Genomic DNA, 19,052 nt, shown 5'->3' on the forward strand with positions numbered 1-19,052 from the left:
GTGAGATTTTCATACCCCAGGCTGAGATCTTGATTTTAGGCCAAGCCTAAATCCTAAATAGAGGCACCAGCTCATGCAGCACCCTCAGGGTGACCAACACCACGTTTCTGGGGCAGCCTGGAGGATTTAATCCATAAACCACCAGTGAGATGTCCACAATAAATCCCAAGTTTTAGGACTCAGGCTTTGCTAAACCTGCCCTCAAGCCCAGAATTCCCTCTGGGAATGAGTGAGGCAGGAATCAGAGAGCTGGGCCTGGATTCACATCCAACAACTTCATGAAGAATCGAATTCTAATCTTCTCCCCACCCTGGAAGTGCCAAAAAAAGGAGCAGACCCTTGGTGAGGTGGTTGAGTGACCTTGGAGATCTTTCCCAACCTCCACAAAAATGCCAAATCAGCACTTCCAACCCTGTTCCCGCTTGGAAAAGTGGCCCAGAAGATGCTTCCAACCTTATTCCCACTTGGAAAAGAGGCCCAGAAGGTTCCTCACTTTCTCCAAGAGCCACTTGACCTCATAGGTGGATCCCTGGAGCCTGTCCAAAAAGGAGCAGCCCCTTCATGATGTGTTTCAGTGATATGGAGAGGTTTGGGTTGACCTTGGAGATCTTTCCCAACCTTCATGGAAACTCCAAGCACTTCCAACCTTATTCCCACTTGGAAAAGAGACCTAAAAGGTGCCTTCTCAGAGCCATTCACCCTCATAGGTGATTACTGTGAGCAGCCCCTTCATCAGTGACCAGGAGATCTCACCCAACCTTCACAGAAACTTTAAGCCAGCACTTCCTTCCTTATTCCTACTTGGAAAAGTGGCCCAGAAGATGATTCCAACCTTATTCCCACTTGGAAAAGAGGCCTAAAACCTTCATAGAGCCCCTCACCCTCACAGGTGGCCACCCTGAGCCTGGCCAGAAAAGGAGCAGCCCCTTCATGATGTGTTTGAGTGACCTGGAGAGGTTTGGGTTGACCTTGGAGATCTTTCCCAACTTTCATGGAAACTCCAAGCACTTCCCATCTTATTCCCACTTGGAAAAGTGGCCTAAAATGTTCTTTCCTAGAGCCCCTCACCCTCACAGGTGGTGACTGTGAGACTGCCCAAAAAGGAGCAGCCCCTTCATCAGTGACCAGGAGATCTCTCCCAACCTTCACAGAAACTTTAAGCCAGCACTTCCATCCTTATTCCTACTTGGAAAAGTGGCCCTAAAGGTGTTTCCCACCTTATTCCCACTTGGAAAAGAGGCCTAAAACCTTCCTAGAGACCCTCACCCTCACAGCTGGCCACTCTGAGCCTGGCCAGAAAAGGAGCAGCCCCTTCATGATGTGTTTGAGTGACCTGGAGAGGTTTGGGTTGACCTTGGAGATCTTTCCCAGCCTTCACAGAAATGCCAAACCAGCACTTCCAACCTTACTCCCACTCGGAAAAGGGGCCCAGAGAGTTCCTTACTTGCCATGGGGCTTCCCCCAGAGCCACTCTCCCTCGTAGGTGGCCCCACGGAGCCGTCCCTCCATGCGGAAGACGTAGGTGAAGAAGCGGCGGGACGGGGCCTGGCCGCCCTCCCCGCGGCTGCCCCAGAGAGGGAAATCCCGCTTCCCGTTCAGCGCCTGGCGCACAGCCTGCTCCAGCTTCCACTGCCACACGGCCTGCGGGCACGGAAAACACGGAATGAGCACGCATCCCAGGGAAATCAACCGCAGACAGCTCCAGGGAAGCGGCGGGGAACTCGTGGGTTCCCATCAAAGCCCTTCCGCAGCTTCCACAGGGGTTGGCCTGGAAGGTGGATGCTGCAGCAAGGCACAAGAGCTGTGAGGGAGGAATTTCCACTTGGATGTTAAAAAACAGGGGAAAATTCCACTTGGATATGAAAAAAAAAAAAGGAATACAAATTTCAAGTTGATTTGCCCATGGGATAGGCCTGTCCTGCAGGAAAAGCAGCAACAAATCGAGGGGTTCCCACCAACATTCCTCACCAGCCATCAACTCTGAGCCACCTCTGGCCATCTAATGCAGGATTTTTTTGGAAAAGGAGCCAAAAATCCCAACCCACCCTCACCAGAATTATTATCCTGTTTTAAATAATAAAGAGATGGGAGTATCCCAAAGCCTGACCTTCATCTGAGGGTCCTTGGTGGAGAGGACAAACGTCTCTTCCGGGGTTGTGATGCGTAGGCTGTGCCTGGGAGGGGAGAAAAAGGATGGAAAACACAATTCCCAATCCATCAGCTCTTGCCATTCTCCCCCTGGAGATCCTGGTGCTTTCCCAGGTGGTTTTTCTGGAGAGATCTCAAGTTCTCCAGAGTTTGATTAAATAATTTTGGGATACATTGGCAACGAATGGGATGAGAGGGAATGGCCTCAGGTTGTGCCAGGGGTGGGTCAGGTTGGACATCAGTGGGAATTTTTTCATGGAAAACGTGGCCAGGCATTGGAATTGCCCAGGGAGGTTTGGAGTGCCCATCCCTGGAAGTGTCCAAGGAATTCTGGGCTGGGAACAAGGTGGGGATGGGATGCAGGTTGGATTTGATCATCCTGGAAGGCTTTTCCAACCTCAGAAATTCTGAGATTTCAATCAGGCAGCAAATTCCAAGCCGGTGAGATCCCATTATCCATATCCCAATCCCACAGCTCAGAAAGGAGATGGGATAAAGCTTTGGATCCTTTTTTTAACTCCCAGTGGGAATTTCTCACTCACAGTCCTGGATCCGATTTCTCTCCGCAGTTTTCATCCACCCATACCAGCTTCAGATCAAAACTTTGGAAGCTGTTTCCCTAAAAAAAAATTTGGAAAAGATGGTCCTGTTATTGCTGGAATGGCATGGAATGGCAGAGCTGGAGTGGCAGCACAAATTCCTGCCTTTTTTGGTCCATCCATCCCACATTGGGAGGAGAGACCTTGGAGATGGAAAAGCCACCAGAAAAGGAGGGAAATTCTTGTTTGAACTGTCCTAAAGCTCTTCCAAAATTCCATGGCCACATCCAGGAGTAAAACATTCCCACACAACCCTGATCTCCACAGGAATTCCTGCCCTATCACATGGCAACATTCCCAAATCATTCCAGCCAGTATTCCCAGAGATTTGTGGTTGCCCATCCTTGGAAGTATCCAAGGAAAGGCTGGACAGGGCTTGAAGCAACCTGGGATGGTGGGAACCAAGTAATGGGGTGGGAATGGATCATCTTTAAACTCCCTTTCGATCCAATCCATTCTGGGATTTATTCAGGATTTGGACTCCAGGTGGCCCCACCAAAAATATCCAAGAAATCCCAAATTTAAGGAACCACTTTTGGGATCAGCAGCACCCAAACAAAATGAACTCCCATGATTGGAATAAAAGGAAAATTTTAATTTCTCATCTCCTTTCCCTGCCTCACATCCAGGCGTTCACACGGAGCTGCTGCCTGGAGGGATGGAGTTTTCCAAGGAATTCCACGCTGTTTTCCCAGATTTGGGAGGACAGAAAAGGAAGGGACATCAAAATTCCCAACGAGGTCAATCCCAACTCAGTTGGAATTCCCAAACCTCCATAAAGCTCGGCAGCAGCAGGTGAGACACAGGTGGCAATCATGGACTGAACATGGAGGTAATTCCATGGATTTGCTGATCCCGTGTTCCCATCCCAGCCACCGACACGATCCAAGCTGGAATTCCCTCATGGGAACACATCCTCACACCCCAAAATTCCTAAAACAGCCCCAAAACCACCTCCAACATCTGCAGCTGTGGCACAAACATGGAAAATCCTGTTTATCCTAATGCGTGGGAGCTCATGGAATGTCATCCTTGATCCATCAAATCCCTTGGGATAACTAAGGGCCAAAATTCCCTGTGCAAAAGGGTGTGGACCACTCAAAAGGTGCCTGTGGTGGTAGATAATCCACATTTCCTGGGAAAACATTCTATGGATTTCCTCTACTCCTTCCCAGATTTCCTTTATTTTTCAGAGCAAACCACACGCAGATGGATCTGAGACAAATTCTTCCCAACTTTTCCCAACAGCCAAACTCTGCTGTGTGGTCAACATCAAAAAACTGGAATTTTGCCACCATTCCTTTGGAAATTCCTGTCATTTATGCCATTTTGTTGGCATTTGAGGTCCGTTTATCCGTGCTCCCTTCCCAGTCCCTCCGGAGGATCCCGGACTCACCTGGATGAGCACCAGGACGTCGTCGAAGAGCAGGAGCCGCTCGGAGCGGGCGGTGCCCGACGCGATGGGAAGGTTCCTGCTGTCCTCCAGGAGCCTCCTCTCGGGGACACACAGCACGTCCTGGAGCAGCAGGAAAAACCAGGATTGGGAGACGACATGGAATTCCAGGCAGGAATTCCTGCAGGGGTCAGCTGGCTCAGTGTGTCCACAGTGACGCACTTGGGACATGAATTCATCTTCCACCCAACTCTGCTCTGTCAACTTCAGTCCTCAAATTCCCAATCCATACCAAATTCTCAATCCATATCAAATTCCTGATCCATATCAAACTCCTGATCCATATCAAATTCCTGATCCATATCAAATTCCTGATCCATATCAAATTCCCTCTGGCTCGGGGCTCCAGTGACAGTGACACACTTGGGACACAAACTCGGCTTTGAAACCCCCAGGGAGTTTCTCCAACTCTTCCAACTCAGCTCTGCTCTACTGAATCCCAGCCCCAAATTCCCAATCCATATCAAATTCCCAATCCATATCAAATTCCCTCTGACTCAGGGTTCCAGGGACAGTGACACTGCTGGACACAGAAGTCAACATTACAACCCCTGGGGAGTTTCTCCAGGTCTTCCACCCAGCTCTGCTCCGTCAACCTCAATCCTCAATTCCTTGATCCATATCAAATCCATATCACATCCATATCCAATTCCCAATCAAAATCAAACTCCCGATCCATATCAAATTCCTGATCCATATCAAATTCCCAATCCACATTGAATTCCCTCTGGCTCAGGGTTCCAGTGACAGTGACACACTTGGGACACAAACCTGGCTTTGAAACCCCCAGGGAGTTCCTCCAGCTCTTCCACCCAGCTCTGCTCTATTGAATTCCAGCCTCAAATTCCCAATCCCTATTAAATTCCCAATCCATATTAAATTCCTCATCCTTATCAATTTGGAGATCCATACCAAATTGCTGATCCATATTAAATTCCCAATCCATACCAAATTCCTGACCCAAATCAAATTCCCAATCCACTTAAAATTCCCGATCCATATCTAATTCCTGACCCATATCAAATTCCCAATCCATATCAAATTCCTCATCCTTATCAAATTCCCCATCCACTTCCAATTCCTGATCCATACCAAATTCCCAGTACATATGAAATTCCTCATCCTTATCAAATTCCCAGTCTAGTTCAAATTCCTGATCCGTACTGAGCTCCTCATCCTTATCAAATTCCCAAAGCACACCGAATTCCCGATCCCTGTTCCATTCCCTCGGGACTCACAGTGAATTTGTAGCCCAGGGATTTCCAGAGCTCCTTGGTGAAGCTGGCTTCATCCAGGACCTGGCCGATGAAGGATTCCAGCTTCCCAAATTCCTGTGCCACAGTGGCCACCACATCCCGCTCTGACCCCTGGGAAAGAACAGGAAAACTCCAGGAATGCTGCAAATTTGGGTCAAAGAAAGTCCAGGCTGGATTTTAGGGAATATTTATCTGTTTAAACATTAAATTTAAATATTTATTTATTTTATATATCCAGGCAGGATATTCAGGAATATTCAGGATCATGTCCCTCCTGGAATGAGGGATGTCCAGGCTGGATTTTAGGGAATATTTATCCATTTAAACATTAAATTTAAATATTTATTTATTTTATATTTATCAATGTCCAGGCAGGATATTCAGGAATATCCAGGATCATGTCCCTCCTGGAATGAGGGATGTCCAGGCTGGATTTTAGGAAATATTTACCAAAGAAGTTCCAGGTCGGATTTTTGGGAATATTTATCAATGTCCAGGTTGGATTTAAGGGAATATTTAGCAACATCTCCATCCTGGATCAAAAAAAGTCCAGGCTGGATTTTAGGGAATATTTAGGAAAGGAGTTCCAGGTTGGATTTTTGGGAATATTCAGCAACGTGTCCATCCTGAACTAAACAAGTTCCAGGTTAGATTTTGAGGAATATTTAGCAAAGGAGATCCAGATTGAATTTTAGGGAATATTTCTTCCCACAAAACCCATCAAGAAGATCCACCCAGCATTCCAGGGCATTCCCACCTCCTGGAGCTGCTCCTGGAGCTGCGAGAGGAGCTGCAGGTAGCTCTGGATGTGCTCCCGGAAGGGTTTGTGGAGCACCAAGTGCAGGGCCAGGCCCAGGGAGCTCTCGGAGGTGAAAGCCCGCAGGAATTCCTTCAGCACCGCCTTGTGCAGCTTCCAGGCCTCGCTGGAAAATTGGGAATGATGAGAAAAGGGTCGTTAATTATCCCAGAATTCCCGCTCTTCTGTTTTCCAAACTTTCTGCGTGGTGAGGATGGAGGAAGCCGTGAAAAATCCAGGAATGTCCTCCTTAGAAATTCCTGTTTGCGGTTGCTGCTTCCATAAAAATCTGGGATTAGTGGGAACTCCCAGCTGGATTCCCACCCCTTCCCTAAATCTCCAAATCCTAAGTTTCCAACTCTGCAAGAAGCTGGGGGTGGTTGGGAAGAGGGAACTGGGAAATAGGGAATCCACCCATGGATAGCAGGAGCCATGGAAAAATTGGGAATGTGCTCCTTAGAAATCCATGTTTTCACTCCCTGCTTCCATAAACATCTGGGATTAGGGGGAATTCCCAGCCAGATTCCTCTCTCCAATTCCATCTTTTCCCTAAATCCCCAAATCCCAAGTTTCCAACTCCAGAAGGAGCTGGGGGTGGTTGGAAAGAGGTAAATCCAATCCTGGAATTGTCCGAGGTTGGAAAGGGCTTGGAGAGACCTGGGATAGAGGGAGCTGGTCCAGGATGGGATGAGAGGATTTTTTTGGGAATTTTCCAAACCATTCTGGAATTCTGGGATTCTCTGGTGTCCCCGTATCCCAAAGATTCCCAAAATTCCCAAGGATTTTCCACCCACTGACCTCTTGCTCCTGGCAGCCTGCTCGAAGCCCTGGACCACAACAAAGTTGGCGAAGGTGACGAAATACCTGGAAAAAATTCCAAGGAGGAGTTTGAGAGGGAAATTCGGGATGAATTTATGGATCCCAACTTTTTGGGAAGTTCCCTTAATCCCATAAAAACACCTCTGGAAAAATGCAGGCCCAGATGTTTGATGAATTGGGATCAAAGGAATTCTTTCCCAGTCTTAATTCCAGGATTTTTTTGGCAGACTTGGATAAGGCAAAAGTGCTGATAATCCTGGGATCCGTCTCCATCAGATTTTATGGAGTGAAATTCCATAAACGAATTTTCTGCTCCGAGCTGTTCATTCACAGACTCTTCACCACAGAATTCCCAACAGAACTGGGAAAATTTGGGAATTCTGGGATGGAAATAATGGAGTTGTTACACTCCAGCTTTATTTTTCCAAGTAAAATTCGGAGTTTTCTTTTTCCATCTCATATTCCCAAGGTTTTCTTCCAAGATCTGCATTTTCTGTCCCAAAAATTCCTAGCAAATCCTACATTTTCTCCCAGCAAATCCCACATTTTCCATGTAAATCCCACATTTCCCCAGCATTAAACCTGGGTTTAATTCCAAAAAAAAAAACCAGGAATAAAATCTCAGGAAAATTCCTTTGGATCATCCAAAACCTCATCCACCTGGGAAATCCCAAACTGGGAAATCCCAAACTGGGAAAGCTTTGGCCGCTTCCATGGAGAAGCAAAAATGTGGAATTGAAGATTTTTATGGAATTTCAGCTCTCCATAAAATTTCATTCCCGCTGGGATCTCCGAGTGCAACCCAAAACCACAAAATCCTGGAAAAACCAAAATCCAACCAATTTTCCGAGGATATTTTCCCTCTGTGAGCTCCCATCCCAATTTTTCCCAATATTCCCAATGGGATCAACCCGATCCCGTTTTCCCAAATATTCCGGCGCTCACTGGATGTAGAGGCTGAGGAAAACTTCTCCTTTCCAGAAGATGTAAAAATCCTGGATACAACCGGAATTTTCCGACTGGGACTTCCCCCTCAGGGTCCGGGAATTCTCCTCTATGAAATTCCAGAGGGTTTGGAAGCGATCATTGAGGAGCACCAAGAGCTGGAAATTCTCCTTTTCCTTTAGATCCTGCGGCTCTGGGAGGGAAAAATTGGGAAAATCCTGTGGGAAAGGTGCAATTCCAAAGGGATTTTGTGGAATTTTGTGGTTGAGAAATTCAGGGAAATGGAAAATTCCAGGAATTTTCAGAGTTGTTTTAGTGGGAAGGAATGAATTGAATAATTTGGGAATGTAGAGAGAAGAAAATATGGGAAGAATGAAACAAAAGGAGAAATTCCAGGAATTTTCAGAACTGTTTTGGCTGGAAGGAATGGATTAAATAATTTGGGAATATAGAGGTGGGAAAAATGGGAAGAATGGGGGGAAAAGGGGGAAATTCCAGGAATTTCTGGAGGCCGTGCAGCTGTTTGTTACTGGAATGGGACAAACTCTCTCCCAAACTCTCTGGGCCCTCATCCCTCTGTCCCAGAGAGAAAATTCCCACCCTTTTCCCAAGGAACCATTCCCAGTTTCCTTGGAGTCATTCCAAAAAGAATTCCTGAAAAAGCCCCAGCCAGGAAAATCAGGGCCAGGAATTTCCCTGGATCAGGAATCCTGATCCCAGTGAAAACACGGATTGATCCCAAAAAACCACCCTGGCCTCGTTCCCCATTCCCAATTTTAAGGAAGACATTCCCAAAAACATTTCTTCTTCCCAGCAGGAATTCCAGCTGGAAATCCCTTCCCAGACTGATTCCAGGTGGGAATTCCAGAGAAAAATTCCCAGAATTTACCTGCCTGGAGCAGAGGTTTGAGGATGAGGGCGTCAATCCGGGCCAGGCAGGAGGAGAAGTTTTCCTCCAGCTGGAGCAATGATCCCAAAATTCCCGAAATTCCAGCTGTGGACATGGCCTGCAAAACAGAGGGAATGAATCAAATCCCTGGAAAATCCATGGGATTCCATCTCCAAGGTTTTTCCTTGGATTTCCAGCAAAGCCTCCCTGGCCTTTGCCCCATTCTTGGGTGGGCCCGATCCCAAAAATCCTCAAGAAAAGTGGGAAGAGGAACTGAAACCAAACAGCTCAAGTGGAGACAACCCAGCCCAGTTTTCCCAAATTTTCCCAAATTCCCAATGATCTCAGAGCTGGAAAAGCCTGGAATTAATTCCTTGTGTTAATCCTGATGGGGATTTTCCCATTCCAGAGGGGTTTTTCCAGGAGAAAATCCCAGAAATCCCAAGGATGAGTGAGAAATCTCTTCCCACCACTCTCATTCCTGTCCCACTCATTCCCAGCCCTCTTTCCTGAAATTCCCAATCATCAGGAAAAGCCTGGAATTCCTTGTGTTCATCCCAGTGAATTCCAGACGGGTTTCCCCAGGAGAAAATCCTGGAAATCAAGGGATGAAGGAAAAATCTCATTCCCATCCCACCCATTCCCAAATTCCCAATGACCTCAAGGCTGGAAAGCCTGGAATTAATTCCTTGTGGTTATCATGATGCATTCCAGAGGGGAAAAATCCCAGAAATCCACGGGATGAAGGAGAATTCTCTTCCCACCCATCTCATTCCCATTCTTGTCCCTCTTTTCCCAAATTTCCAATGATCTCAGGGCCACAAAATATTCAAAAAAGCCTGGGATTAATTCCTTCAGGAATTAATAGAATACGTCAGAATTATTTTTCTTTTCCCAAGGAAAATTCCCCCACTTCCCAGAGAAAGTTCCCACAATTCCCAGAGGAAATTCCCCCAATTCCTGCAGAAAATTTTCCCAATTCCTGCAGAAAGTTCCCCCAATTCCCAGAAGGAATTCCTACAATTCCTGGAGGAATTTCCCACAATTCCCAGAGAAATCCCCCCAGGGTGCTTTCCTGCCCAAAGCCTTTCCCAAGGGAATTCCGGGTGCTTTGCATGAGGCCTTTTCCAACACCTTTGGAATGTCAACATTCCCAAACAGGTCAGGCCTGTGGCTCAGCTAGGCTGGGATTAACTAGAGCTGGTTTTAGCAACCAAACCTAAAGCCGGGAGGCTTCCCCAGGTTTATTTTCCTCCTATTCCCAAAAACCCAGCTCTGGAATCAGGAATCTGCAAATTACCAACTTTAGTCACTGTTCCTCCCTGTTATTCCCGAATTTCTTTGGAATTCCCAGATTTTTTGGCCTCCAAAACACACTGAAGGCTGGAATTTTGGGATAAACCCGCCTACATTCCCAAAAATTCCCATTTTCCTGCTCTTTGGGATTGAAGCCACTCCAGGGAGCAGCAGCACATTCCAAAAGGGTTTTCCCTAAACAGCCTCAGCTTTAGGCCAGGCCTACATAAACCAAATTTAAACCCAGCCCCAAATTAAACCCAAGTTCAAAACATGCCCCAAATTAAACCCAAATTTAAACCACAGGCTAAACCCAGCCCCAAATGAAACCACCGTTTAAACCCAGCCCCAAATGAAACCAAAGTTTAAACCACAGACTAAACCCAGCCCCAAAATAAACCAAAGTTTAAACCCAGCCCCTCCATTGCCTTTAATTCTTTATTATTTTTAAAAAGTCTATAAAGCGCCGCTTTTCTCTCAAAACCGAGCCTTGGATTCCGACTTTCCATGGAATTCCGGAGCTGTTGGAAGGGTTTTTTTAGGATCACCTCCTCCCGGACAGAAACCTGCTAAACCGAGCTTATCAACCCGGCTTTAATTCTTGATCTCTTGGCACCGCCGCGGCTTCCCCAGCTTTGTTTCATCCGCCCTGGAATTCCAGGCGAGGCTGGAAAATCCCTCCCTGCAGGAGCAGGATCGGGGAGTCCCGCCTAGAAAAGCCGCGGTGGGAGCTTAGGACCGGGTTTAGGCTGGGCTTTCATTTTCGCCGGGAGTGAAATCCCTTAAAAAGAACTGAAATTCTTTAGGGAAAAGCGGGGTTTTATGGGAAAATCCGGGAAAATGCGCTCCGGAATGTGGAATTCGATCCCGGTTCCACCTGGGGAAAACATTCCCAAATTTCCTCCGGACTAAATCAAACTGATCCCAAAACCGAGCAGGAAATCCCAAAATTTGCTGGATTCTGGAGTGACCCACCTGGAATGAGGCAGCGCAGGAGAATTCCCGGCTGGAAAAATCTCCGGGAGGCGCAGAAATCCGGGAATTCTCGGTGTTCCCGAGGCTGGAATTTTTCCCTCCCATATTTCCCTCCCACATTTGGAGGCAGAGCCCCGAATCCCAAACACCCACGGCAGCCGGGATTACAAAATCCCAAATCTTGGCTCCCCAAAGTTCCTGCTCCTCCTTTTCCTCCCCCCCGTTTTGTTTTTTTTTTCTTTCGTTTTTTTTTTATTATTTAAATAATCCCGGATTTTGTCAGGCCGGATTTTGTCATCCCGGATTTTGTCATCCCGGATTTCGGGGAAGTTGAACTTTCGGGAAGTTGAAATTTCGAGAAGTGAAAGGAAAAAAAAAGGTCAGGAGGGGTTTGGGGCAAGTTTCGCTTCTCAGCCTCGCTCTGTTCCCACAGCGCTTCTCCCCCCCCCAAAAAAAAAACTTTGGGATTTTTTCCTCCTCCTTCCAGGCTCTCTCCCATTTGCTGCGAATTCCAGGAATTCCTTGGAAAAGGAGATTTTTCCTGCCATTCACAGGCGGCTCGGGAGGCGCCACGAGCCGCTTCCCTTCCGCATCAAAACCCCAAAACCAACCCCAAAACCAACCCCAAACTTCCCGAATCCCTCGGTCAGGAGCTCCCAGAGGTCTCTGCTGCACCTCAGCCTTTAACTCTTTCCCTTCCTCCTAAAAATCCTAAATCCAACCCTAAAATTCCCAAATCCATCGGTCAGTTGATCCCAGGTTTCTCAGCCAACTTTAACCCTTTCCCTTCCTCCTAAAACCTCCCCAAAAGCCCCAAACTTCCCGAATGCCTCGGCCAGGAGCTCCCAGAGGTCTCTGTGCAGCTCAGCCGCTTTTAACTCTTTCCCCTCCTCCTAAAATTCCCAAATCCAACCCTAAAATTCCCGAATCCATCGGTCAGGAGGTTCCGGGATTCTCTGTGCAGCTCAGCCTTTAACTCTTTCTCCTCCGCCATAAAAAACTTCTAAATCCAACCCTAAAAATCCCAAATCCATCCCAGACACTTCAGCCACTTTTAACTCTTTCCCCTCCTCCTAAAAACCCTAAACCCGACCCCAAAATCCCCAAATCCATTCCTCAGGAGATCCCAGAGTTCTCTGCTCCAGCTCAGCCACCTTTAACACTTTCCCTTCCTCCTAAAAAATCCTAAATCCAACCCCAAAAATCCCAAATCCATCCCTCAAGAGGTTCCAGAACTCTCTGGGCACCTCAGCCACCTTTAACCATTTCCCTCCTCCTAAAAATCCTAAATCCGACTCCAAAATTCCTAAAACTTTTTAAGGAGACCCCAGACATCTCAGCCACCTTTAATTCTTTCCCCTCCTCCTAAAAACCCTAAACCCAACCCCAAAATTCCCAAATCCTTTTCTCAGCGGGTCCCGGAGTTCTTTGCTGCACCAGAAATTATCGTCCGTCCTCCTAAAAATCCTAAATCCAACCCCAAAATTCCCAAATCCATCGGTCAGGAGATCCCAGACACCTCAACTACCTTTAACCATTTCCTCTCCTCTTTAAAATCCTAAATCCCGCCCCAAAATTCCTAAAAGCTTTTCAGGAGATCCCAGACAGTTCAGCCCCGGGGACCATGTCCCCGCCTCCTAAAAACCCTAAAACCCACCCCAAACTCACAAATCCTGCTCTCAGGAGCTCCCAGAGTTCTCTGCTGCACCTCGACCTTTAACTCTTTCCCTTTCTCCTAAAAATCCTAAATCCGACCCCAAAATTCCCAAATCCTCTCAGGAGATCTGACTCCTCAGCCGCCTTTAACCATTTCCCCTCCTCCTGGAAACCCCCAAAACAACCCCAAACCCACAAATCCCTCGGCCGGGCGGTCCCAGAATTCTCTGCTTTAACTCTTTCCCCTCCTCCTAAATCCAACCCCAAAATTCCCAAATTCGTCCTTCAGGAGTTCCCACACACCTCAGCCAACTTTAACCATTTCCCTTCCTCCTAAAAAATACTAAATCCATCCGTAAAATTCCCAAATCCATCCCCCAGGAGATCCCACACACTCCAACCCCAGGAACTCTTTCCTCCCCTTCTAAAAAAGTCCTGAAACCGGCCCCAAACCCACAAATCTCTCGGTCAGGCAGTCCCGGAGTTCTCTGTGCAGCTCAGCCACCTTTAACCATTTCCCTTCCTCCTAAAAATCCTAAATCTGACTCCAAAATTCCTAAAACTTTTTAAGGAGACCCCAGACACCTCAGCCGCCTTTAACTCTTTCCCTTTTCCTAAAAATCCTAAATCCGACTCCAAAATTCCCAAACCCATCCCGCGGGAGATCCCAAAGTTCTCTGCACGCCTCAGCCACCTTTAACCATTTCCCTTCCTCCTAAAAAACCCTAAAGGCAACCCTAAAATTCCTAAAACCTTTTCAGGAGATCCCAGACACCTCAGCCCCAGGAGCTCGTTCTGCTCCTCCTAAAAACCCCTAAAACCAACCCCAAACTCCCAAATCCTTCTCTCAGAAGCTCCCAGAGTTCTCTGCTGCACCTCAACCTTTAACTCTTTCTCCTCCTCCTAAAAAACCTTAAGCCCAACCCCAAAGTTCCTAAAACCTTTTAAGGACACCCCAGACTTCAGCCTCCTTTAACTCTTTCCCTTCCTCCTAAAATATCCTAAATCCAATCCTAAAATACCCAAATCCATTCCTGAGGGCATCTCAGGCACCTCAGCCCCAGGAACTCTTTCTGCTCCTCCTAAAAACCCTAAATCCAACCCCAAACCCACAAATCCATCCCTCAGGAGATCCCGGAGTTCTCTGCTCCAGCTCAGTCACCTTTAACTCTTTCCTTTCCTCCTAAAAAACCCTAAAAATCCCAAACCCATCCCTCAGGTGGTTCCAGAGTTCTCTGTGTACCTCAGGCTCCTTTAACGATTTCCCCATCTCCTACAAAATCCTAAACCCAACCCCAAAGTTCCTAAAACCTTTTAAGGAGACCCAGACACCTCAGCCGCCTTTAACTCTTTCCCTTCCTCCTAAAATATCCTAAATCCAATCCTAAAATACCCAAATCCATTCCTGAGGAGATCCCAGGCACCTCAGCCCCAGGAACTCTTTCCGCTCCTCCTAAAAACCCTAAATCCAACCCCAAACCCACAAATCCGTCCCTCAGGAGATCCCAGAGTTCTCTGCTCCAGCTCAGCCACCTTTAACTCTTTCCCTTCCTCCTGAAAAACCTAAATCCGACTCCAAAATTCCCATATTCGTCTCTCAGGGTATCCCAGACACCTCAGCCATCTTTAACTCTTTCCCCTCCTCCTAAAAACCCTAAAACCAACCCCAAACCCACAAATCCTCCTCTCAGGAGCTCTCAGAGTTCTCTGCTGCACCTCAGCCACTTTTAACTCTTTCTCCTCCTCCTAAAAAATCCCAAATCCAACCCTAAAATTCCCAAAACCCTTTAAGGAGACCCCAGACACCTCAGCCCCAGGAATCATTTCCCCTCCTCCTAAAAAATCCTAAATCCAACCCCAAAATTCCCAAATATTTGCCTTGCATGTCCAGAATCCTGGGATTTTCATGTTCCTGGGAAATGGGGCATGGTTGTAGAGCTGTGATCCCAAAACCCAATCCCACTTTTTTCACTGAGACAACACAAGCCTTTCCCTAAAGGATGAGAGAGGGACTGGAAAACAAATCCCGAGAAAAAACCGGGATCAGCAGTGGGAATTTGCTTTGAAGAGCTGTTGGAAACCAGGATGGAATTCCAGGGTTAATTCCAGAAAATTCCCTTGTAGGAAAATCCCGTTGGGATGAGCAGGACGATTTAGGGAAGAATGGGATGGGATGGAATGGGCCGGGAGAGGCCGGAATTCCATGGGAATTCCCGGGGCAGTTCCCCCACCCGGCTGCCGCTGGAATTTCTCCAGGAGTTCCAGAACCAGTCTGGCTCGACCGACAGGTCCCAGGAATATTTTATTCCCAGAGAAATCTCAGCCCTTGGATCGGGATCAAGGATTTGTCCCTTCCTTTGGAGGGTTCCCGGTTGGATCTGTCCCATTCCAGCTTTTCCAAGGGCGTTGTCCAAACATTCCTTGTGCTCCGTCACCGCCGGGACAGCTTTTCCTGTGGCCTCGGGAGCTGGTGGCCTTGGAATGGCCTTGCCATCCACATCCAACCTTCCCATCCTCCTCCAACCCTTCAGAACCTTTCCCATCCATCTCCAACCTTCTCCATCCATCCATCCATCCATCCATCCATCCATCCATCCATCCATCCATCCATCATCCATCCATCTCCAACCTTTCCCATCCATCTCCAACCTTTCCCATCCATCCATCCATCCATCCATCCATCCATCCATCCATCCATCCATCATCCATCCATCCATTCATCCATCCATTCATCCCTCCATCCATCCATCCCTCCATCCATCCATCCATCCATCCATCCATCATCCATCCCTCCATCCATCCCTCCATCCATCATCCATCCATCCATCCATCCATCCATCATCCATCCATCCATCTCCAACCTTTCCCATCCATCCATCCATCCATCCATCCATCCATCCATCCATCCATCATCCATCCATCCATCCATCATCCATCCATCATCCATCCATCCATCTCCAACCTTTCCCATCCATCCATCCATCCATCCATCCATCCATCCATCCATCCATCCATCCATCCATCATCCATCCATCCATCTCCAACCTTCCCCATCCATCCATCTCCAACCTTCCCCATCCATCCATCCATCCATGGATTCCATCCATACCCATCCGTCCGTCCATCCATCCATCCATCCATCCATCCATCCATCCATCTCTAACCTTCCCCATCCATCTCCAACCTTTGGATAGGGAAGAGAGACAGGAGAGATGAAGTCTTGGAATTGTTTGCTCTGGAGAACCTTCGGAGATTCCTTCCATGCCAAACATTCCAGGACTTTTTTCCTGTGGCCACATGAGTTGGTGGCCTTGGAGTGACCTTTCCCATCCCTATCCAACCTTTCCACTCATATCCAACCTTTCCAAACCTTCCCATCCATCTCCCACTTTTCCCCTCTACCTCCAACCTTGTTTACCTTTCCCAACCCTTCCCAACCTTTCCCATCCCTCTCCATCCTCTCCCAGCTCCATGGGGACAACCAGACCCCGTCCCACTGGGCCGGGAGCCACCTCCAAAGGTGAGGGACATCCATGATGATCCACAAAAAACAGGATCCAGGATCATCCAGCTCCTGCTCCTGCCCAGGACATCCCAAAATGTTTCTGGGAACATTATCCAAACATTCCTTGGGTTTCATCAGCACCCAGAGTTGGGCAGGAGACAAGTTTGGAATTGGCTGCCCCAGAGAACCTTTGGAGGTTCCTTCCATGGCAAACATTCCAGAACTTCTTTTCTGTGGCCACACAAGTTGGTGGCCTTGGAGTGACCTTTCCATCCCTATCCAACCTTTCCACCCATATCCAACCTTTCCAAACCTTCCCATCCATCTCCCACTTTTCCCCTCTATCTCCAACCCTTCCCAGCCTTCCCCTCCACCTCCAACCTTTCCCATCCCTCTCCATCCTCTCCCAGCTCCATGGGGACAACCAGACCCCGTCCCACTGGGCCGGAAGCCACCTCCAAAGGTGAGGGACATCCATGATGATCCACAAAAAACAGGATCCAGGATCATCCAGCTCCTGCTCCTGCCCAGGACATCCCAAAATGTTTCTGGGAACATTAGCCAAACATTCCTTGGGTTCATCAGCACCCGGAGTTGGACAGGAGAGACAAAAGTTTGGAATTGGCTGCTCCAGAGAACCTTTGGAGGTTCCTTCCATGCCAAACATTCCAGGACTTTTCTCCTGTGGCTCCACGAATTGGTGGCCTTGGAGTGACCTTTCCCATCCCTATCCAACCTTTCCACCCATATCCAACCCTTCCAAACCTTCCCATCCATCTCTCACTTTTCCTCTCTACCTCCAATCTTTCCCAACCCTTCCCAAACTTTCCCATCCACATCCAACCTTTCCCATTCATCTCCAACCTTTCCCATCCCTTTCCAGCCTCTCCCAGCTCCATGGGGACAACCAGACCCTGTCCCACTGGGCCGGGAGCCACCTCCAAAGGCGAGGGACATCCATGATGATCCACAAAACACAGGATCCAGGATCATCCAGCTCCTGCTCCTGCCCAGGACATCCCAAAATGTTTCTGGGAGCATTATCCAAACATTCCTTGGGTTCATCAGCACCCAGAGTTGGGCAGGAGAAACAAAAGTTTGGAATTGGCTGCTCCAGAGAACCTTTGGAGGTTCCTTCCATGCCAAATGTTCCAGGACTTTTTTCCTGTGGCCCCACGAGTTGGTGGCCTTGGAGTGACCTTCCCATCCCTATCCAACCATTCCATCTGTATCCAACATGTCCCAGCTCCCTGGGGACAACCTGGCCTTGTCCCCACCTCCAAAGGAGAGGGACATCCATAATGATCCACGAAAAACGGGATCCTCCCGGATCATCCCGGGACATCCCAGAACATTTCTGGGATCATCATCCGAACATTCCTTGGGCTCCATCAGGACCCAGAGACACCAAGTGCCCTCAACCCAGGGAATCCCCCCACTGGATCCCATTCCCAACATTCCATCAGGCCCAGCAGGAATTGAGGAATATTCATCCCACCATTGTATCCCATTCCAGATATTCCATCCTATTTGGGGAATTTGGGAATATTTATCCAACCATTGTATCCCATTCCTGATATTCCATCCAATTTGGGGAATTTGGGAATATTCATCCCACCATTGTGTCCCATTCCTGATATTCCATCCAATTTGGGGAATTTGGGAATATTCATCCCACCATTGTATCCCATTCCTGATATTCCATACAATTTGGGGAATTTGGGAATATTTATCCCACCATTGTATCCCATTCCTGATGTTCCATCAGGAATTGCAGGGATTTAGGAATATTTATCCCGCCATTCTATCCCATTCCCAACTTTCCATCCATCTCAGGGATTTTGGGAATATTTATCCCACCATTGTATCGCATTCCTGATATTTCATCCTATTTAGGGATTTTGGGAATATTTATCCCCCCATTCTATCCCATTCCCAACATTCCATTAAAACTGCAAGGATTTGGGAATATTTATCCCGTTCCAAACATTCCTTCCAATTTATGGATTTGGGGAATATTTATCCCACTGTTACATCCCATTCCTGATGTTCCATCCAGTTTAGGGATTTTGGGAATATTTATCTCCCCGTTCTATCCCATTATTAACATTCCTTTAAAACAGTAGGGATTTGGGAATATTTATCCCATTCACAATGTTACATCCCTTTCAGGGATTCAGGAATATTTATCCCATTCCCAATGTTCCATCCATCTCCAAGATTTGGGAATATTTATCCCATCCCTGACATTCCATCTAACTCTGGGATTGGGAATATTTATCCCATTTCCAGTGCTCCATCCAGCTCAGGGATTTTAGAATATTTATCCCATTCCCAATGTTCCATCCCTGTCAGGGATTTGGGAATATTTATCCCATTCCCAATGTTCCATCTAACTTCAGGATTTGGGAATATTTATCCCATTCCCAATGTTCCATCCATCTCCAAGATTTGGGAATATTTATCCCATTCCCAATGTTCCATCCATGTCCAGGATTCAGGAATATTTATCCCATTCCCGATGTTCCACCCATGTCCAGGATTTGGGAATATTTGTCCCATTCCCAATGTTCCATCCATTTCAGGGATTCAGGAATATTTATCCCATTCCCAAATTCCATCTAACTTCAGGATTCAGGAATATTTATCCCATTCCCAAATTCCATCCATCTCAAGGATTTGGGAATATTTATCCCATTCCTGATGTTCCATCCA

The 19,052-nt window shown here is 47.5% G+C and overlaps 1 protein-coding gene across 2 annotated transcripts in view; it reads right to left on the reverse strand.

Annotated features, from left to right (window-relative positions):
• ALS2CL (ALS2 C-terminal like) overlaps positions 1–11,527 on the reverse strand; it is a 38,522-nt gene extending 26,995 nt beyond the window's left edge. For both annotated transcript variants that reach the window (XR_014616532.1, XM_084216089.1), the window contains exons 1-10: positions 11,177–11,527; positions 8,906–9,023; positions 8,017–8,209; positions 7,051–7,116; positions 6,214–6,379; positions 5,439–5,567; positions 4,144–4,263; positions 2,691–2,767; positions 2,108–2,174; positions 1,445–1,641 (exon numbers count right to left, since the gene is read on the reverse strand). Coding sequence is in view for 1 of the 2 variants with exons in the window: in XM_084216089.1 (XP_084072215.1) it covers positions 1,445–1,641; positions 2,108–2,174; positions 2,691–2,767; positions 4,144–4,263; positions 5,439–5,567; positions 6,214–6,379; positions 7,051–7,116; positions 8,017–8,209; positions 8,906–9,023; positions 11,177–11,296 (1,253 nt within the window). In the remaining variant the exon portion in view is untranslated. The remainder of the gene's footprint in view (positions 1–1,444; positions 1,642–2,107; positions 2,175–2,690; positions 2,768–4,143; positions 4,264–5,438; positions 5,568–6,213; positions 6,380–7,050; positions 7,117–8,016; positions 8,210–8,905; positions 9,024–11,176) is intronic.
• Between the last annotated feature and the right edge of the window lie 7,525 nt (positions 11,528–19,052).

Source organism: Fringilla coelebs (genome assembly GCF_963513975.1).
Source record: "Fringilla coelebs genome assembly, chromosome: 1".
Lineage (NCBI taxonomy): Eukaryota > Metazoa > Chordata > Aves > Passeriformes > Fringillidae > Fringilla > Fringilla coelebs.